We start from the raw sequence: 22,537 nt of genomic DNA on the forward strand, positions 1-22,537 counted from the left end.
ATTTGATTATAGACCTCAGTAGTCTTTGCCTATACCCATTTTAATTTAGGATGAAATATTAACTGGTAGCAGGCTGCTGAAAATGATTTTCATACACCTTACTGAAAATTTATTGTTTTTTGAGTGGTTGTAATTAAATTCAAACTAACAAGTCTTCAAACATGTCCTGTCTTTTAGGGTCAGCATGTCTTTTCTGAATGTATTGTCTAATAGAACTTTTTTATATTTGCAGAGCATGGTGAATATGATCCTCAAACTGTAAGACCAGGAAGCAGATACAGTCATGTGCAGGAAGTACAGGAGCGACTTAACTTCTTACGGTTAGTTTTAACTTGATCATTTGTTTAACTTGTGTAAGAATACTTTAAATACTTTAAAGAAGAAAAACCACCTCAGTATCTCTTTCTCTTATCTAGCTTTAAGTTGCTGTGTCAACTTCTTTCAAAACTCAGATGCAAAAATACACTGAATGTTTTTGTTTTGTTTTGCGTTTTCCACCCCCCCCAGAGGGCTTCTATGCTAGTATTGGAATATTCAAATAAAGTTTATTAGGAGATCTTTGCAATTGAAGGCTCTGATTTTGCACTAAGATTTGTATGGGCTTTTTCTGTCTATGTGCAGAACCCTACTGACTTGAATACAATGTGCATGTGGATACAGTTACATACATGTTGGGGTAACTTAGCTGAAAATTTAAAATACTCCGTGTGGGGATATGTCCACGTGTCCTTATTTGTTGTACCACACCAGATTTAAATCCATGATCATAAACTGACACATACTTTTGTCAGACACTGATGTTAGGTTGTCAGGAACTGAGCCTTAGAAAGAGATTGGAATAAAAAAGATTGTTTGGATGACTTTTGACCAGCTGCTGTTTGAGTAAAATAAGAAAACAAAGGATCTCTGCTTGTCAGAGCTGCAGTATGTTGATGCTTTTTTGGCTATGTGTCTCAGCTTTTTCTTACTTGATTTTAACCTTTTTTTTAGACAAATAAAAATACATGAACTGTCAAACTGTCAAGTTCCGAAGTATTTTTTAATTGTTTTCTAAGGGAGATTTTTTTACTTTGTAAAATTCTACCAAGAATTTTTATGAATTAAACTGAAGTGTTAAACAACTGTTTAATGAAATTATACAATAGCATAGGGATAGCAGACTTAATTTATCACTCCTGCATGTTAAAAATTGTAACTTCCTTAAATTTAAATTCACTAGTTGTTAACGTAACTGAATTTATGAAGTCCCATGGCTGTCAAATGTAGAATATGTAGGTAGCAATTTCTGAAAAGTAATGCCATAACTTAGTCCCTGATTTCTTTTACATAGAAGAGATTTTGAATTGGAAAAATGATTCTGAAGAACTTTGATTATCATTTGTTCTTCCTGAAACATTCTTAGTGTTAGCTCTCGGAATTGAAGTTCTTAATAATTATTTAATAATAATTTAACACAAATGAAAAACTTATGTAAATAAAAGGAAGAATTTCCGGTTCATTGACTTCTGCTTCTGGCTCTATTCCATAGAATTGATACCTTATTTTGTGATTTTGCTAAAGTGAGTGCTAAAACATAGTGAATGATTGCAGAAGTAATTTAATCTCTTATTTTGTGACCTGACTTTTAAACTACAGTTTACATTAGGAGATGGGCATTTGTTTGTATATAATATGTAAACAATGCTCGGTATTTTTGTGTAAAACATTTTTTGCCAAATTTTATTCCTTTTTTGTTTGGACTATAAGGTCTTGATCCATTCAAACTTACCAAGAAATCATGGGGCTAATTATGAGTGGACTGATGATGTAAATAAAGTTTTCAGGGTCATACTTATGATATATACATGTATAATATGCATATTCACCTTTTTGCCTGTACTTTTTACTGAATTGTAACTCTAGATGTCTATTAGACAGTGCTGTTAATTGTCTCTTTGTTTTGCTCAAGATTTTTATTGAAGGATGGTCAGCTGTGGCTCTGTGCCCCTCAGGCGAAGCAAATATGGAAGTGTTTAGCTGAAAATGCGGTTTATCTTTGTGATCGCGAAGCCTGTTTTAAATGGTATTCCAAACTAATGGGGGATGAACCAGACTTAGACCCTGACATTAATAAGGACTTCTTTGAAAATAATGTGCTTCAGCTGGATCCTTCCCTATTAACAGAAAATGGAATGAAATGTTTTGAACGTTTCTTCAAAGCTGTGAACTGTCGAGAAGGAAAGCTAGTAGCAAAGAGACGAGCCTATATGATGGATGATCTGGAATTAATAGGATTAGACTACCTTTGGAGGGTGAGTTAATTGGAGGAAACATCTGAAAGGTTAACTGCTAAGTCTTTCTCAGTTTCTTTATATTTTTAGGAATGTGTAATTTATTAGTTACAGACTGAAATTTCAAAAAGCTACTTTTTCAAACTAAATGCATGGATGTTGACTCCACTGTCTTCCCAGCAAGTATGCAAGTTGGTAACTTTGCAGACTGATGTTTAATGGAAAGTTATTTGAAACATCAAATATATTTGTGTATGCACATGAGATTAAAAATTTGCTTGTACTGTTGAAGAAGAAAGGATCATTCCAGGTGAATTATCTGTAGGTTTCTCTCTCTCTCTCTCACACACATTAGAATTAAACTTTGTTTTGTGCACTTAATAAGCTAGTTCATGTCATTCGTTCTAGTATGGTAAACCAGAGTGATTCTAGATTAGACCAAGTGATCACTGGTCTGATTCTTTGTCTTATATCCACAACCTTTTGCCTAAACGTGGTTATAGCTTTTCAATAGGAAGACTGTAGCTTTCTGAAGCTTGCCAAATCTATTGGTGAAAAACATCAGTATCTAATTAATACTTAATTATTTCAGAGTATTTCTAGTTTTCAAGAGCTGCATTAGAACCCACAGTAGCGCACTGTGGCATGGTTATCGTGGCTGTGTTTTGTAAAACGTGCTGTATATAAAGCAGCAGTCTTCAGTAATTTTGGTTGTGGCTTGTTGAAGGGTTAGGTATTTTAATCATGGTGATAACAGTTAAGACCAAAGTAGATCACAATTTTTATACAACTAAGTTTTCACACAGTGTTTGTGTACAAAGTGCCCACATAATGCTAACATGTTTTAGTTGTGGGAATCAGCTTGCTTGGATCTGCCCTACCATTTGGCAGCGTGACAGAACTCATGAAGCTTCAGCTCAGTATCCTGCAGGGGTTGACTGTAAGGGCTGATTTCAGACCTGATGGCTAGTAATTAAAATTTCAATTATCAGGTTAGAAACAGAACTCATTTGCTTGTCCCCCTTCCACCCACTCACAGCCATTTAAATACTTTAAAATTCTGTTTTAAAATCTTTGGTGATGTAGATTGTTCAAGCATCTGAAAAAATAGTTGTCTTATTCTCTGAAACTAGTGAAAATGGAAATGTAATGTGAAGATGAATATATAAATACTACTGTTATTCTGTTTATAAAGGATCGGCTTTTTTTGCTAACTCTGAACTCCTTTAAACGAGTTAATTTTGACTCATATAATTAACTTTAGTGTAAGTTGTATTGATTGTATTTTGTAACTTAGCATTTTAGTCACTTTCACCTCAAAATAATTAGACATACTATTGTGTCAAGTTACTTATGTAGTCATTTTATTTTTAAATTTTATACCAGAAAGTTTTAAGATGTTCTAATGGTTTTTTTTATTATGCTAGGTTGTGATTCAGGGAAATGATGACATCGCAAACAGAGCAATAGATCTTCTTAAAGAGATCTATACTAATCTTGGCCCAAGGTTACAAGTTAATCAGGTAAAAAAACCCAAGCAACAAGAAAACTGGAATATAATGATAGAAAAACAGTGCTAAAATTCAATTTGGTGATGTTTTTATATTTGAAAGCTTTGAAAATGGAGAATGGTTTTCATGTTTTGGAGGGTATACTCCTGAGTCCAGCCATCGGGTTCTGGTCAGACGCGGAACTGAGTTTTTTCTGATATTTGCAGACTGAACTCTGATAAATTTTTCATATTAAATTGATCGGTCGTATTTGCTCTTTCTGCTCAGAAAACAGTTCATATCATATACTTAGGTAAGCCTTTTGGTGAACTTCCAATTGTGGTACTTACTTGTAGTAGTATGTTCACTGGATGGGTCTGTTGAGTGTTGTCGCAAGCTAATCTAATCCTTTTTTATGTCATGTCCCTTCCATATAATGGTCAAGCTGAGCTCTAGCAAATCAGGTATTATCTCCCTACATTAATATTTGCTGGGAGCTGCGTTTCAGTGGACAAAGAGAAGGGATAATGAGTTTCTGAAAGGTCAGAGGAAGTGAACTGTTGGCATTTCACAAATTTGGAGGGGAATATTGTCCTCCAGACAGTCTCCAATTGGTAGCTTGCCACTTGGAGTTTTAAGAAATGCAATTTTCATACTTGTCCTCAAAACCACTTTTATAGTCTTCAGAGCTGCCAGTCTGCTAGATACAACACAGCTGCTCTAGGGGGTGCATTTGCAGCCATTCAAGCTATATCTTACAGACGGGCTGTGTACTTCTTTCTTGCTATAGGTCTGGGCTTACTAAGCATGCATAGATCTGTCCATCTGCACATGGTTAGATCTGACACTTCCAGGAAGTGTTGGATTTACTTAACAGGCATACAAGTATTTTGTTTCAGTGTGCTGAAACTCCGCTGCTCCTGAGCTGCCTCTAAGAAAAGTGGCTACTGGACTGTAGTTTACTGCCATAGCTATGACTGTTAATGTTTCTATTGCAGACTACTACCTGGAGACACTGCAAACTTTTTACAGTGATACTATAGGTTTTATGTCGGTCTAGATCAGGAGCAAGGAGGTGTTAGATATCAGGCAGAAGGAAGAGATTTGCTGCAGCTGCCACTATGCTGAATCTAGCTCAAAATCCATTTCTGAGTTTATGCAGGAAAAGAGTGTATCGGGAACTGGGTTATGTGATTTTGGGAGGTGGGAGGGGGATAGTTGTTCTGGTGGTCTGTAAATGTTCTGTGTTCACTCTTCGTGTAAAGTTAACCTGTACTAGATTGTCAGCTAGAGATTCTTTAACATAGTCTGAGGAAATTAATAAGAGAAAGTCCAATGTAGTGTTCTCTGTGCAAAATTTCACTTTTTCTATTTAAGTGCAAGTTTGCACTGTACAGTTATAGCTACTGATGACATGCAAGATTTTTGAAGCACACACTAAATTAGAGCTATCAATGGGAGTTTATTTTAAAGTGGAATAAAACAGCTTTATAGAGTAACTTACCTGGTTTGGGTTTTGGTTTTTGGGGGGTTTTTTGGGGTTGTTTTTTTGTTTGTTTGTTTGTTTTGGTGGGGGTTTTTTTGTTTGGTTGGTTTTTTTTACTTCTACCTTTGGGTTATCCTGCTGAAAACGTGGTTTTTAATATTTCTTGTAATTGCACCAATTTTTTTTAATGTGATTAGGTAGTGATTCATGAAGACTTCATTCAGTCCTGTTTTGATCGTCTAAAAGCCTCCTATGATACATTATGTGTGTTGGATGGAGATAAAGACAGTATCAATTGTGCAAGACAAGAAGCAATACGAATGGTGAGAGTGTTGACTGTTTTAAGAGAGTATATAAATGAATGTGACAGTGATTACCACGAAGAGAGAACTATTCTACCGATGTCAAGGTATGTGTGAAAATGCACTACTGTGATTTTGATTTCTGTTAACTAAAGTATTACTAATATCTTTGTGATTTTTACATTCTAAAGGGTTTCTATTCAGGGAATGTATTTATAGAGTGTCAAAATTCCATTTTCTTTGCTAATACATGAAACTCTGATCTGTAGTTAAAAAAAAAAATTTTGAAAGATCAGGCAAATACAGGCATATATGAAAGGGACAGCAGACCTGAGAATAAACTTGTTTCTGGTGTTTTGTTCTATAACGTACCTTGTGGCTAGATTGTTTTGGATGTATTTCTTTTTTTCAGATAATTATTTAAAAGCAATACAATTCTTTAAGTTAGCATGGGCAAAGCTTCTTCGTTTTTCATAGTCCTGTCATACAAAACCCATGTTGTTAATGTATATCTTCATCTTCCAGAGTTGTTTACAGAGATACTAACCTTATTTTGCAAGCTTAAATTTAGGATTATTTCTAAATGAACTATTTTGTGTAAGTTCCTCATAAAAAGGGGGAGAACAGCACTTTGAAGTATACTTATTTTCTGTATACATTCACTCTTCTTATACTTGTCCTTGAGTAAAAACTTAGCTTAAATCCTAGCTGCTCCTTCTTTAACTCTGGTATAAAGAAAAAGAAAACACTTAAATCCAGTGTTGTGTAGATATTTTCACAAACAAAATACTTTATTTCCTGAGAGAGGAAAGCAGAACAGAAAACTGTTTAAATGTTCCAGTGTTAGTAGCTGGTTTCTGTGGGAAGAGAGTCTCAAAAATACATAAGGAATACACTGAGATTGCTATGGATTTATGATACAGCTAACATTTTTAGACATGGTAGGGGTTTTTTGTCCCCTTATTTTAGATGCCCTTTTTGTCAAGAAAATCTAAGAGATTGCTGTTTCTCCATGATGTGTCAGTAATTTGCAGTGCTCCTATGGCATTTTCATTGTATATATTGATTGATTAGTCCTAACTACATTCTCTTGTTGATTGTGGGTGCATCTTTTTTATATGGGCTGCTTATTTGATTAGACTAACTTTTTCACAAGTCTTGTTAGCAAGGAGCTTTTATGAGGAAATTTTGCCGCCTTTTGTTGCATGGGATTAGTTTGTTGGGCTTATCTGGGCACATCTCTCCTAATGAGTTCCCTGCCATTGTGCAAAGTGTGATCACTGCTAGTGTCAAAATGTTTCTTCTATTTTTGACCTCTTTCAGTTTTTTAAAAGCATTCTGATTTTTAAAATTGGAATTCTAATATAAAACTTTTAACGGCTTTTGACAGAAGGCATTAAGACTTGGTGACCTGATGGCTTTTTCTGATCTTGGTATATTTAAAACTGAGTTCTTTTGCTAAAAGAGCAAACCAGTTGCCAGTCTGATTGGGCTTTATTTGCACATTTTGATCAGGAAATTACAAGCCAGAGAAAAGATCTAAAACGTCATAAAAGACTTTTTAAAATTCTGTCAATGTTCCTAACCTGACTGTAAAGTTGACCATAAGTTTAATGCACTTGTGCACAGTGTGGCTTCTTGAACGTTTCTGTGTATGTTATGTTTGCATAATTGCTGGGGCTTTCACAAAATCTCATTCTGGAGTGTATCACCATATGTAAAGATTTGATGTCGAAATATCTGCAACACAAAATACAGGAAAAATACTTTATTTCATGAGGGCAAAAATAACTTTATCTGGTTTTTTATTTTCAGAGCTTTCCGTGGTAAACATATCACACTGGTAGTTCGTTTTCCAAACCAAGGCCGACAGGTGGAAGATTTGGATATTTGGTCTCATACAAACGACACAATTGGCCAAGTACGGCGTTGTATTCTCAATCGTATTAAAGCCAATAGTGCGCACACAAAAGTAGAACTGTTCATTGGTGGTGAGCTGGTGGACCCTGCAGATGATAGAAAATTAATTGGGCAGTTGAATCTCAAAGATAAAACGGTAAGTGTTGCAGGTTGATTATTTATGTCAATTCATATATTGCTTCCCTTTTGTAAATGCTTGAAAAATACCATGCATGGGATCACTTATTCTTGTGAAATGGTTCTATTCCTCTTTCTTGTATTATGCCATTAACATTATGTCAGATGCTTATTTAGTAAAGAATCTTAATTTTTGCATAGTATTAAAACTATGATTGTGTTTTTCAGCTAATTACGGCTAAGCTTACACAGATAAATTCTAATATGCCCTCAAGTCCAGACAGTTCTTCTGACTCTTCAACTGGTTCTCCGGGCAACCATGGCAATCACTACAGTGATGGTCCAAATCCCGAAGTTGAAAGCTGCTTGCCTGGGGTGGTAAGCATATTCTGAAATGAAGCATTTAAAAGCATTTTTTTCCCTATAGTTTGTCTTTAACTAATGATTTTTATGGGGTTTTTATTTGCTTATTTTAAGATCATGTCACTGCATCCTCGATACATCTCTTTTCTTTGGCAAGTTGCAGACTTGGGCAGTAGCCTAAATATGCCACCTCTTAGAGATGGAGCACGTGTTCTTATGAAGCTCATGCCACCAGGTAAAAATTTTATCCTGTTTTATCTTGTAATATCCTATATAATAATTTCTCACCTGTTACATAAAAATGAAGATGGGGAGTATTTTCCACTTTCTGGTAACTTACTGATACTGTAATTCATGACTGTTATCCTAATTAGGATTGTAAATGTATGTCCCAAATAGTTATTTCTTGTCGGTCATATAAAGTTGCATAGTTTGCAGTTGGTACTGAGGTTCAGTGCCACACTGCAGTTCAGTGCAGTGAAAATGGGGAGAAGCGTTGTATTTTGAAGTGGTTTTGTAGCACTGCTTTAGCAGGATCACTTTTGTACTGACAGAAATAATCATTGCAGAACACTTCATAGTCTGATCTTGTCTGTCAGTTACGGGTTTTTTTACTTTTCTGATACACTTAAAATTTTTCAGATTTATAATTGTAAATACTACTGGCTTGTTCTGGAGTAGTTTTGTTACAAAATGTTTATAAGTTGTGTTTTTATTGCAGATAACACTACGGTTGAGAAACTAAGAGCTATTTGTTTAGATCATGCAAAGCTTGGGGAAAGCAGCCTTAGTCCATCCCTTGATTCTCTATTCTTTGGTCCTTCTGCCTCACAAGTGCTCTATCTAACAGAGGTTTGTGATACTTTCCCTGTTCTTTAAAAATCTTCAACTCTCTTTGGCAATCCTTTCTGTAACATTATGGAAGCCTAAGATCAAATTCTGGTTTGAAATTAATAATTGAAAATCCTTAACGATTTACTGGAATAAACTGGTGTATGACCAATGCTGTCAAAGCATTGCTTGAGTAGTATTCCAACATAGTCTCATGTTCAATCATCTATATTCAAGCTAGTGCATTTCTGTTAGTTAACTCTGTGTTTTGTTCTGCAGGTAGTTTATGCCTTGTTAATGCCTGCCAGTGCACCTCTGGGAGAAGATGCCAGTGACTTCCAATACAACTTCTTAAAAAGTGGTGGTTTGCCTCTTGTATTGAGCATGCTGACTAGAAATAACTTCCTGCCAAATGCAGATATGGAAACTCGAAGGGGTGCCTACCTTAACGCTCTAAAAATAGCCAAATTATTGCTAACAGCAATTGGATATGGCCATGTTCGAGCTGTGGCAGAAGCTTGTCAGCCAGTTGTTGAAGGCACAAGTACAATTTCACCGGTAATATAAATCTTCCTTTCTGCAAATAGCAATGTACTCTGCTTTTTATATTGTCTGCAGCAACATCTGTCTACTCTCCAATCTCTTTGAGAGAGTTGCATCTCCAGAACTCACGGTACTTTCAGATAATGTTGTCTGATGATTCTAAAAAAGAGATCAACTTACTAAACAAATCCTGTTTCTTTCTGACTGTGGAAAAGTTAGGTGTGAGGTCCACTTGCTCTATATGTGATTTTCAATGGTTTGTGTGATTGTCAGGACAGGTAACTTTCCATTTTCAAGTACACCTATCCCATAAATGCAAATTCTGATTCTTTTTGAGCTGTTGAGTCTATTGAAGGATGTCCCTCTGAATTTCTTGTATCTCCTATATATGATTAGAGCATCAAACAACAGAACTGATGTTGAGTCATGCCAGCCCTTTTTCTACACAAAAATAAGTCCTTGGCTTACTAGATTGCTAATTCTGTCCATTGCTTGTAGGAAATTCTTGCAGAGAACAGCTAGGTACATTGCAAAGTTAAGTGTTGATAGTTGAAAGGTGTCCTACCCTAGGATTTCTCAGACTTGGAAAGGGAAAGTGTAACACAGGTGTTCTGAACTGTGATCTCACATGTCTATAGTAGTAGATTTTATGCATGTTTAATATGGCTAGTTATTTGTCCAGATGTAGAAAAACTATGTTGTGGGTCAAGATTTTATTTCTGCCCTCTTACAGTAGGCATACAGCATAGAACCCAAAAATTAAAATTTGCTTCTGTCCTTCTTGGACATTTGCTTCCAGGTATTCCAGCTATTTTTTATTTTTTCTTCTTTTGTGAGGTTCCATCCCAAGTAGTTGCTTGAGCTATCAACCTGTACTCAAGAATACATAGAGGGCCCCACTTCAGAGCACTTTCTTCCAGAATATTTACTAAGATCCATCTCTGAAGCAGAGAAGTACGTTCCCCTTAAGTCTGAAAAATAAATACCTGTTCTGGTTAGCTGCATCTGTTGGAAGATATGCGATTCATTCTTTGTCAAGGAAATCAAAACTCTTCACAGTTACAAAGAGGTGAAGATCCCTTTTCATGTCTCATGTTAGAATATAATAGAAACATCTTAAAGCAAACATGTTTGCTACCCTGTCCTTCATCTGTTTAAAATGAGTAAATTTTATTGCCCTGTTTTCTTATGATGATTATTCAAAAGGCAGTTTGGAACACAGATAACAACGGTTGAGTCTTGAAGTGCTGTTTGAAACAACAGTCTTGAAGTACTGTTTGAAACAGATTTATGCTGACCACTTAGGAGGCAGTAACATTTGTCCATGACTGCTGACATTCACTGTTCAGTGTTGCAAACATCTAACTTTACTATTAACTGATTTGTTGGAAAAAACATGGTTATTCTTGCTGTCGTCATCCTGTTTGAAGGACTTTGGTCCCAAGCTTACACCTTGGGATAGAGGTGAGATTTGTAAATACCTTTCATCTATCTTATCTAAAGCATAAGTACCTTAGCATAACTTTCTGTCTTGGCTTTCCATCAGTACTTAAGACAATGAGGTAACCAAAATTATGTGTCTGCGGTCCTCCAGTTATCGGTCTGCTGCTGTCACTAGGACCTTTTAAATTTTTATTTTCCTCCTTGCTTTCATAGAAAGTTGAATCAATACTGTTGTTAAACATAGTATTCTGGTACATAGATCCTGATTTGCCCCATATATATTGTGTTTGATCATTTACAGCCCACTTCTGATAGCTAATTGACTGTGTAAGCTCTATTAGTCTTCAGTGGGAGGAGTTCTGTAATTTTGCTCCCCGAATCAAGTGTTTTAGTGAAGCTGACAAAGCAAAGGGATATGACCAGTGCCAGGTGTTACAGAACAACTTCACAGTATGTCTTTTGAGCAGCATTTGAGACAGGTTTTTTGGATTAAATGGTACTAGAAAATGAAGAAACTCTTTTGTACAAGAAGTTTTAACTTGTAACCACAGCACACAGTCTTTTCAAGCAAGGTTGTCTATGAGAAGGAAACAACCATTTCAGATTTGAACTGTCAAAACTGTGAAGCTCTGTCAGCCCAAGGAGAAGGAACTCCGCTCAAACCAATACAGAAAAGATAAAAACTTGTCTTGCTGTTGTTTCTGTTGTGAAAGTATGATAAAGAACAGGAGGGATAATTCAGAACAGAATTCTTCAATAGTGCTCTAACTCAAATGTTTAAAATGTACCTAACTATAATGAACACTGCAGCTGTCTTCTGTCTGGACACTATTAGCTCATGCAGAGGGAGACCCATTGTTTTAGCAAACCCTTTCTTTCCTACATCAACAGAAAGGGAAGGAGGCATTGTAATTCTAAACATTCTATTAACTTGAAATAATCTGATCAATAAACAAATGCCCAAACCTAAGTAGTTTTGAGCAAGTGCCTCTCCTCTTAACTACTTGTACTCTATGGTTGTACACTGTAGCATACAGTGTCTTGAGATGTGATGATATCTATTTGAAAATGAAGGGGCTTATTTTTCTTGGTGTTTGCAGTTTCTGTAAGTACTTTTCCTTCCAAGGTCTTACCTACTTCTACCAAACCTTTCCAGGTAACTTTAGATTTTCATATCTTCCTGTTTTCTTTTTTCCATGTAAAAATAAGTATGAGAAATACTTTCTTCCAGATAAACCAGGCTACGCATGACCAGGCAGTGGTGCTACAAAATGCCCTACAAAACATTCCTAATCCAACTTCAGAATGCATGCTAAGAAATGTAGCAATACGTCTTGCACAGCAAATATCTGATGAGGTTAGTGAATTCCTTTCTGTATCACCTTTTTTCCCTGTAGTATCTTTTTTTTTAAAGTCCCTAAATTTATTGCTTTGTAAGACATGGATTTTCCTTCTAAAATGTTATGAAACATTTTAGGTGATGTTCATATGGTTCATAAGCTGTTAACTAATTAAAAGTAATGAATTGTTTCCGTATGCAATTATGAAATTCAGTGTCTAATAGCATAAAGAGGCTTAAGTGAACTAGGCAAGGTCTGTACCAGCTCTTTAATGGATTGTGAATATTGATCTGACACTTAGATCAGAACTTTAGACATTTGATGTAATAGATTTAAAGAAGTTAATGGGTATTTTGAAAACATTTTTGTGATACTTTCTTCTTTTTTTTGGTCCTTTTTTGTTTTGGTTTCTGAGTAACATTCTCTTCCTGAAGAGAAACACAGAAAAGGGGGGGGAGTTTTTAAATTTTGAGCGTGATTTTTAAATGCTGAGGGATAAAAGTCTCAAATTATTGCCAGTGTATCTTTATATATTGAAAATGCGTTAATGATACAAGTGAAAAATTGGATCGTGGAGCTCAGTAGGGTTAAATAATGCGCTTTGCAAATATAATAGTCTTATCCGTATAGTACTGTATGGTATGACCAAACACCATTTGGATTTGGAATTATGAGTCATGTTAGTGAATACATTAGTGAATTCTGCTGAGTTCAGTAGAAGCTAAAATCGGAACTACTGCAACTTCCTCTTCCATGGTGAATTGGGATCATTCAGTTTCCAGTGTGGAAACAGTGAATATTTTTTTTTCTACTCTATAGAATCTCTGGAAAGCTATCTCCAAAACATTCGAGGTATCTAAATAAAAGTAGTTGTGTATGATCATCTTAATGTTGAAAAGTACACTCTTTCTTCTGAACAAAGAGCAGTCTCTAAAGAAAGCACAATGTACTAAACTGCAAGACTGAACCATCTGCCTTCCATTAGTGGTGGTATTGGATCCATAGGTGGCTGTATGTGTAAAATCAGCCAGTTGAACTCTGATATAATTAAATTCGTTCCACAGAAGAAATGTCTTTTGAGGTGAGGTATGAAGAAGGGTTTTCAATTGTGCCTTTGTCCTTTTTGGAGGACTTCTAATAAATAAATAAATAGTTTTTCTTTCACCAGGCACATCAAAGCAAACAAAACCTGAATTTCTTTAACAGTATTGCTGTTAAAGTATTGTCTGTAATTTTCTGAAATTATGAAAACTGCTGTAGATCTAAATTTCATATGTAGTGTAGTTAGCCTTGAAAAGGCTTTTTTTTTTTTCCTTGCTTTCAATGTTTTGATGGTCAAAGACTCTTTTCAGCTGAACTCACAATTTTTAACAAAATACATCTGACATGGTTTCCCTAGGCCAGACAGAAGACTACAGCATGGAAAGAAATCTTTCACCTTTTTAAAAAATTTTGATACTTCAAGATTTTAAAACTACAATGAGATTTAAAAAAAAAAAGTTCTTTTTCTGTGTGACAATTTTTTTTGTGATGCTGTTACTGCAAGGTTGCTTTGCTTGTGGCAAAGGTGAAATACCTATTATTTTTCTTGTAACTACTGTTAATGTCTATATCAGTAGCAAGAATGCACATTGTTCAGGTTTCCTGATGCAGCTAGCTTATTAGTTAAGCTTCTTAGAGTCTCCTTTTTTAAGTCTGAGCATTAGAAAAATGAAATTTGAAATTTTTGAGAACCATCTACCATCTACTTTTAAAGATTGCCTATTTTTTGGACAGTTCTACTTTGAATATAGACTCCAGATAGGTTTGGGGTTTTTTTGAAAGTTGATGCAAACTATAAATAATGGCAGTTGTAGTATGTTTTGTAGTATATGTATATCAGTAGAAACTATTGAATGTTAACTCAGACCATGCCCAAAATACTGAAGAGTGATTCTGCATTCATAAGATACATGATCTGTGTTCTTATTAATTTTAAACCCTGTATAACTTGAATATAGAACAATCCCTTTATATATTAATCACATACTTGATAAGCGTTAGTTTGTCTAGCTAGCCATCAGCTAGCGCAATCAATATCATGGCAGGGACAAACCCTAAAATAACTTCAACTTGTTACATTGCTTAAGAGGCTAGCTGCCTTCCAGATGCATGCTTGGTGGTTTGTTGGGTTTTTTCCCCAAATCAAGAATGTTTTAGCATTGAAGTTGGTAGTTTCTGCTAAATCTTACTCAGAATCAAAAAGTTGCTGGTTATTTATCAAACATGCTCACTTTCTTGTAATTCCTTGTAGCATTATGATTTAAGATTCTGTAATATATCTAACATACATGCTACTTGCTATTAAAAAATGAAATATTACATAAATGAAATACAAATGCTTTTCAAGATACATCATCTTTTTTTTCTATTTAAGGAAAAATTCTTTGTTAAATTTTAAACTTTCTATAAAATACATTTATGAGAGTTTAGAATCCATTATAATGTTATTTGCAACTGCATTTTAACGTTGCTTTGGTTTATTTCTCTTTTTTTCAGGCTTCAAAATACATCCCTGATATCTGTGTTATTAGGGCAGTACAAAAAATTGTTTGGGCATCAGGTTGTGGGTCAGTTCAGCTGGTTTTCAGCTCAAATGAGGAAATTAGTAAAATCTATGAAAAGGTAAGAATTCCTAAGCAACTTCTTTTTTATATAGCTGTTCCTTTGTTTACAAAAGGGACAGTGTCAACCAGGTCAGGCTTAGAGTGTGTGATGAGCTTTTATGTAGGTATCTTGGTGATGATGTATTTTGGAGTCTAGTATGTGTCAGTTGTCATATCACAGTTTAATTTTTCTATTCCAAATTCCTTTTCTCAGTAACTATTTAATTGTAACTTGAATCTGGTGTCAGTTCAAAAATGCACCAGTTCTGTAAGCTGCTGTAACATGTTTTCAGCCCAGTTAGATTCCGTATCTAAATAAGGAATAAGCATTTCTTGCAATGCTAATTTTTCTAGTCTTCAAACTTAAAAGGTTTACTCTACAGAAGTTGTTTTAAAGCATATGTGCAGTCTAGAATGAGAAACAAGAGCTAATTGATCTGAAATTAGCACTGAAGCACTGGTAAAACAAAATAATTGCTAATCCTGTATGACTTTTTTCCTTCTATTATGTAGATACATAAAACATCTTCGTGGTTTCACATGTAGTTTATGCAAATACTTTGGAGTTGGGGGTTATATATTGGTATGTTATCACACACTTTGTGTTTAACAAATGTTGCTTACAGTTATAGGAAATAGTAATCTGTATTTTGGTAGTGATTTTAAAAAATATTTTTTTGTTCTCCAAACATCTTCTCTTGTTTGTCGCGTAAAATCAAGTTTAGTACTCATCAATACTTACCTCAGAGTAAAAGGGAAAGGAATATATAGGGAGGTTTTATTCTTGGTGTATTGGCTGTTGTGCTTAAATGATCAATTAGAGGAAGAATATTTACTTCAGCAAAATGCAACACTTCCATTTAGTTTACATAGTGGTATAATGGCATCTGCTTCTATTGCTGTGAGAATGGCTTCGTCATGAAATAACTTGAGGTTTTTTTGGTTGTTTGGTTTTTGTTTTTTTTTTTTTTTTTTGAGGGGATAAACTTGCATATAAAACATGGTTTAGTTAGTGTGATAGTCCAGGCACGTGGAGGTGTGCTCTTATATGTATACATTAGATGTTTCAAGAGCAGTAGTGCACTAGAGAAAATAAACCTAAAGGAAAATACACCTAAATGTTCTTTTCTGACATTTTTCTGGGTGAAAATTGTACAGTTAAGTTTTGTAAAAATACTTTCAAACAATTGAAGTTATAAAATAGGTGGAATTTAAGCTGATAAGCATTATCAGTCATCCTTCAAAGTTTTTTTTTGTGTGTGTCTTTTTTTTTTATTATTCTTTTTGACACTTATATGGACATTTGTAATAAACGGCAGCTGCATTTGGTTTATGCTAGGCAAAAGGGAAATAAAAATTGAAGGGAAAAATTGGAAACTAAAAAGGAAGAAATTGCAGAAGTAATAAGAAGGGGGAATAAAGTACACTTTGTTAAAATAACATTAGAAGAGAGGAAAGTATTGCAGAAATAGAGGAATATGATGTAAGAAAAGACATGTTCTTAATTTAAGAGAATTGCGTTTGGTTATAGATGAGAGGAAGTAACTCCTGTGATAGTTTTATAGAGATTGAATATACCAGTGACTGGCAAACACTGACTTAGAGGAAAAAGTATTTTAAGAAAAATGCTTTCAATTTTCTAAGTTGACCACTAAATTTAGACTTCTAACTCATAGGTTGTAGGAGCATTTTACTAAGTCTGTGGGGTAGAGATTTGTCATTAAATGTTAGTTTAAGAACAAAAGCAGACTGATTTTTGTGGAATCAGGAATGACATGTCAGGATTCCTAAAAGCATCAAAGGTAGCTGTGGTAAATGTTTTTTTAAGAGGCACTTCAGAGTGGTCCCATCAAGTATGACTTCTGAAAGAATGTTGTGAGCACTTCAAGAAGCTTCTGAACTGAAGTGGTGAATTCAATTAAACTTTAAATTCAAGATAAATTATTTTGAGAGCATAACTTTTATGGAATATCTTCTGCCTCCTGCTTCAAAAAATTCTGGTATGGGAGTCCTCTCAGTGGTTGAAGATGACTGTGTGCAACTTTCAGTGGTGTCAAACTGCCATTTCCTTATTAGCTCAGAGAAAGCCCATACCCACCTGAAATACTGCAAGTACGCTGCTTGTACAGACCCGTCAGCTCTTGGTGTCTGAGTATAGGAAAGTACTTTGTTGAGTATAAAATGCACTTTGCCTTTCTACTAGATCCCTGCACCCAAGCGGAAATAACTTTCTTTTCTAAACAGGGCTTCAGTGCAGAGCAGGTGCAGTCCTGAACTTGTTGAAAGCGTTCTGCTTTTACTTTCATATCTTGAGATGTGTCAGAACTACCACATCCTCCCGCTGCAGTGGTAGTGACTGTCTCTGATTTTTAGGTGTTGTGCAAAGACAAAATAGTGTCTGTTGCCAGACTGAGACGTACTTTGTCCTCTTCTGCTGCTGTTTACAATTAGTTATCTCTTCTGCATTGTAATCCCTTCTTTCTGCCTACTTAATCTTGGTACCTTTCCGTATATAAAACAAATACTTAATTTAGGCCTCTAGTTAATGTTGCTAACCTGCAGCCATGATTACTGATGAATTAAGATTGAAACCTGCTCACATTCAGTTTCTTCAGAACTTCAAGCTAATTAATTTTGGCTTAGATGGAGGAGAGGGCTTGCTTTTATTCTCAAAGTATTTATTTTGGAAAAATGTACCAAAATCAACGCACTTGATTCAAGTGTTTAATTGAAAGAGTAACCTATGTACCAATTAGAAATACTATCCTATTTCAAAAATCACCACAGCAACTATGTTTGAAATTTGGTTCAGCTGTTTCATGTTTCTGAAAAATAGTGAAATGCTGAATAAATTCTACCAGTATTAAGAAGCTTTTGGTCAAATAAGTTGTGAGTATCAAAACTTTATAAAACTGGACTTCTTGATGAATTATACAGCACTATAGCCTTTCTCTGTTTAAGTAGTAACTGTTTCCAAAGCTTTGAACTCCAGGTTCTGAGTAGTAAAGAAAAACATCTTATTTAAAAATCAAAAAAACAAACAAAACCCAAATACAAACCAACAAAAAACCCCAACAGTACTAACTGATGTAACTTTTGCCTACAAGCTTCCTATTTAACTTCTGGCTCCTTAAGTTCATGCTTGGAATCTTCCTTTGAGAAGCACAGTACTGGAAGTTCAGGTCATCCCACATAGTGCTTTGAATCACATCTGAGTGGAGTGCATAGAATACTTGGCACTGATAATCACTTAGTATACAAATTTGTGGTTTGTGTTTGTATTTAGTGTATAAACCTTGGAGCCAGTTGGGTTTCTCAGGATTTTTTTCTGTACCCACTTTGTGCTCTCTTGTTTATTTTCACAGACAAATGCAGGAAATGAACCAGACATGGAAGATGAACAAGTTTGCTGTGAAGCATTGGAGGTGATGACCCTGTGTTTTGCTTTGATTCCAACGGCACTGGATGCACTCAGTAAAGAAAAGGCATGGCAGACGTTTATCATTGATTTGCTATTGCACTGTCACAGCAAGTAAGTTTTGGTGGTGTTTCGGGGTTTTTTTTAATCACATATATTAATTTTGAATTGTAAAATAATATAAAGCCTAAACGCAGAGCAGTGACTTCTTATTTAAGTGATTTTTTCCTGCAGTTGTCTTAACTTATTGCTTAGCAATATAAATCTGTAATTTGGATACCTATTCTAAAGTGGTAGCTATATCAGTCCCATCTTCTTCGTAGTCAGGAGGATATTGTCAAGCCAGATGGATGCCTGATAATGTGCTCCTGATGGCTTTAGAACAATTTACTTAGAATAAAATAATAGATATTTATGTTTTTCAGAAATTATGTGAATACTTGCTACATTAGAATATTTAAGTGACTTAGGTATAGAAGAACTTTCCTATAGTTTTTCTGGTAAGTAAAGACAAGATACAGTAGTAGCAGTTTGAGGAGAGGGGAAAGTTAAGATTTAATCCTCTGTTTTTCTTGCACTGGAGTGGTACACTTGTGACTTTTCACGTGACTCACATGTTTTACACAGAGCTGTCACACTGGAGCTGTCACCTGATGCAGTAGCAGCGTCTTGGAGGAAACCTTAGCACTGTTGGGGGACAGATGGACAGGGAAAACCAGTAGGAGCTGCTAAGAGCGATGTGGTTTGGTTGCCCTGCAGTCCTGTCATAGGGTTCAGGGATCTCTTGTTATGTCCAAGCTGTTCCTACAGATCTCCTTAGACAGCATGTGCACAATACAGCATCTGTATGATGCGTGTCTTGTGACTTTTATCCCATCTGAAATTATGATGGAAGTATTGGGGTGTGTATTTTTAGAAGCCATCCAAGTGGAAAGTTTTTATATGTTGTTACTGAACTTAGTTACCAGTGCTTTGAACTGTTACTAAAAATTTAATTCGAGTTTTGTAAGATATCTCTGCTGTTGTTCCATGAATATTTTAACTTTTCTTTGAGAAACGACAGTGATCAGAAATTAGTGAAGTTGTCTAAGCCTTTCAGTACATTTTAAATGAAGTCAGATTGTGGTGCTCTCAGATGAACAGGGTCAGAATTTCAGCACCATGTTTTGAGTTTTTTACTTTTCTGGATAAAACAGGTTAAAAAGTCTTATGTTCAGGAATATTGACCATAAAAAAGGATCAATAGTATCATCAGAGTATCTCTTTACAATGAACTATTTGCACACATTGGTGAAACCATGGAGTGTTATTATCAGAATCCCACAAGGTTTATTAGTTTGCAACCTGTGGTATAGGATGTCAAATTTTCAGCTTCACTGAAGCTTGTTATCGCTTAAGTTAGAGAAGTTTAACAAAACATGCTGAAAAATGTATGTTGTAATTTTACACATTAAATGAAATGAGCTGTCTTTCACTGTTTTTGGTAACTTTCAAGGCTGATGAGTAAGAAATCACTAACTTTTATTTTTAAAACTGTCAACAGTTGATATCAAGTTACTATTTTGTGACAGTAAGTGTACGTTGGCCACATGTCGAATTTGGAGTACCAGTACAGCTGAATAGCATGGGCAAGTGTCAGTGCTGCCCCATCCTTTGATTTTTGATGTGGGTCTGAAGATCTATCAGATTTGTGGCTTTTTTACATGATCTTAATTGTACAAATATAAGTAATGGGTGATAGTTTTTATAATAAATTTCACTGTAGTTATCTGACTTTCTGGCATTGTATTTGGAATTTAAGTGACATTTCTCAGGTGTTCACTAGCATTTGTTTGTATTTCAGTTAGTGTTTGGTATCAACACTTGTTACCACTCTTTCAGTCTTTGAAAGCTGCAGATGCTCTTTGTGAGGATTTTTCTGTTCTGGTCATATTTCCTTAAGGAAGTGAACTCTTGGTTCAAATTGGGAACTTCTAAATCTATAAGTCATAAACAGTTTAGTCTCTGAATTTCATTGTGCAGGTTCCATCTAACAGTTTGTGATGGAGGTAGAATGTCTTTTTAGCAAAACCTACAGTCTTGATTTACAGATGGCAATATCTGTCATGGTCTTGCCAGTCTCTTCCAATGGTTACTCTTCTTGCTGATTTGAGCTTTGTTGACTGAATTTGAATCCCAACTATTTCATATTGTTATGCTTAGTGAATAGTTGACTGTTGTGCTTTTCTTCCTAAAATATTGGAAGAAACTAGATGTGTCCCCAAGCTGGGGCTTCTCTTGCCACGTGTTTTGTTGGCATGTCAGCGCAAGTCTGAACAGCAGTGGCTTAATTTCCCAGGTATGTTAGCTTTTTGCCCGTTAAAAATGAGAGTAGCCTTAATGGATGGGGTTTGTTTGGGTTTTTTGTCAGAGGGGATAAAATTTTTACGGGCTTCTCTTGTCCAAGTGGACTGCTGCTCGGCTCCTTATCTCTGCTTTATTTCTCCACCAAATACAGTCAGTATAAGAAGCTAACCGTTGAGCTCTTTTCTCTCATATGCTTGTAAAAGTTCCGATATATATGATAATCTCACTTAGAATGCAACTGTTCATTGTTACATAATAGAATAGCATAAACGTGAGTAGAAATGGAAGACTGCTTTGAAAATGAAGACAGTGAAGTTGAACTAAGCTAAAAAAAAAAGTTCCTCTTCTGAATTAATGTGGAAACAAATTAGTGTTTGCAGTGCAGAGAAAGTTTAGCAAATATCAGACAGAATTCTGAATATCCTTCCATTTTCAACTATTGTTCTCTAATCTCCTCTTCTCAACCAGAGAACAATGTAAGCAAAAATATGCATGTGAGAAAATGTGTTTGGTGCACCATAAAAGACAAGGAAGATGATCGAGTTCAGATCTCACAAATATGATCTTTCTGGAAAAGATCTGATGGATTGGTGGGGTTTGTTTGTTTCTTTCAGAGGTTGAGATTGTATGGAACTTCTGCTGTTTCCTCATAGCATAACCATGCTACCTATAAACTGAGAAACAATGCAAAATATTTAATACTAAATACTAGAGCAGTTCTTACTCTCCAAGGTAATTGATTTTATAGTGGTGACCCCTGAATACAAGACTGGCTTAGTCAACAGTAGATAGCTGAACAGTTAGTCCTAAATGATCCAGGTATGCCGCTGATGGCTGCAAGTGTTTGGTGGTCATACATACGTGGCCCAAATAAATAAAAATTCTTACTGCCCATGTAAAGCAATGGCACTTACACCCATTGAAGAGGCTGACTTCTGTTAACTAAACAAATCTGTATCCTGGAGCTATCAGTAGGAGGGGATTCAGGTTGCCTGCCTTAATGGAGGCATTTGGCCTCCAGCTGTTTCACTGGGTGAGTGTGAGTTCATCATGCAACTCGTGTCCTAGCTGCCAGCTCTATGCTGTTGTCATGGTGTCTAACATGGCACTAGATGCCTGCATTTAGGCAGCTGCATCCCTCCCATGGTTCCTTAAGAGCTCTTAGATTGTTATAGCCTTACGAAAATATAATACTTGTGTTCAAATACTGCATACTCCTTAGAGCCATAACAATGTGAAGTATGTGTTTCCTTGGTCACGTTTCTCACTTTAGGAAAATACCACCTTTATCTATTTCATTCTGCCTTTAAGTGTGTGAACCTGAAAAGTGTCTATGTGATGTGTCCCAAGCAGTTGAAAGGTTGCATCTTAAAAGAAATTTCTGTGAGAACTTTTATGAAAATGTCAACTCAGCCATCAGGTCCCGTAAAATGTCAATTATTATTAAGAACAAAACAGACCCCCTCCACCCCACAGTCTTCTGCAACTCAAAGCAATGTAGTAGAACTTGCAAAGATCAGAGAACAGTGACAAGGGAGATCAAAGCTCTGAAATGACTTCCATCTGAGGAACAGCTGAATAGCTTGGGGCACTTCGTATTGGAGAAGAGATAAATGGTTGGAGGAGAATACCACAGAGACCTTTAAAATGAGAAGTAGCAAAGGGAGAATAAAGAGAGAAGAGTGTTTCTTTGTATAAGAACTTCTTGAGCATAACATTTAAGCAGTGTAAACCTTCAGTTTGGAAATAGTTTGAGGGGTTCTTTCATTAATTTGTCCAGTGAGGGCTATGAAATACTGCTTTTGGTAGTCTTCCTGAACCACAAATTGTTAGAAGCTGAGAGAATGTTCTGGAGAAGTGTCACTGCATGCTTCCCTCTTCTTGTGCACTTTCCTAGGTGTATACCAGAGACGGGGTGCTCAGCTAGGTGCATCTTTGCTCTGACCTCATGGTCGTTCTTGCGTGTCTTTGAAGCACAGTTAACTGCACATGAAAGAACTCTGAACAAAATAGGATTCTTTTG

General features: G+C 35.6%; 1 protein-coding gene across 4 annotated transcripts in view; it reads left to right on the plus strand.

Moving 5' to 3' along the window:
- USP9X (ubiquitin specific peptidase 9 X-linked) overlaps positions 1 to 22,537 on the plus strand; it is a 106,047-nt gene that overhangs the window by 56,541 nt on the left and 26,969 nt on the right. For all 4 annotated transcript variants that reach the window (XM_050915206.1, XM_050915205.1, XM_050915208.1 and 1 more), the window contains 12 exons: positions 233 to 320; positions 1,949 to 2,291; positions 3,698 to 3,793; positions 5,444 to 5,655; positions 7,364 to 7,604; positions 7,814 to 7,963; positions 8,063 to 8,183; positions 8,670 to 8,800; positions 9,059 to 9,337; positions 11,997 to 12,122; positions 14,644 to 14,769; positions 18,116 to 18,282. In XM_050915206.1, coding sequence (XP_050771163.1) covers positions 233 to 320; positions 1,949 to 2,291; positions 3,698 to 3,793; positions 5,444 to 5,655; positions 7,364 to 7,604; positions 7,814 to 7,963; positions 8,063 to 8,183; positions 8,670 to 8,800; positions 9,059 to 9,337; positions 11,997 to 12,122; positions 14,644 to 14,769; positions 18,116 to 18,282 — 2,080 coding nt within the window. The remainder of the gene's footprint in view (positions 1 to 232; positions 321 to 1,948; positions 2,292 to 3,697; positions 3,794 to 5,443; positions 5,656 to 7,363; positions 7,605 to 7,813; positions 7,964 to 8,062; positions 8,184 to 8,669; positions 8,801 to 9,058; positions 9,338 to 11,996; positions 12,123 to 14,643; positions 14,770 to 18,115; positions 18,283 to 22,537) is intronic.

The sequence above is a fragment of the Gymnogyps californianus genome, chromosome 1 (assembly GCF_018139145.2).
Source record: "Gymnogyps californianus isolate 813 chromosome 1, ASM1813914v2, whole genome shotgun sequence".
Classification (NCBI taxonomy): Eukaryota; Metazoa; Chordata; class Aves; order Accipitriformes; family Cathartidae; genus Gymnogyps; species Gymnogyps californianus.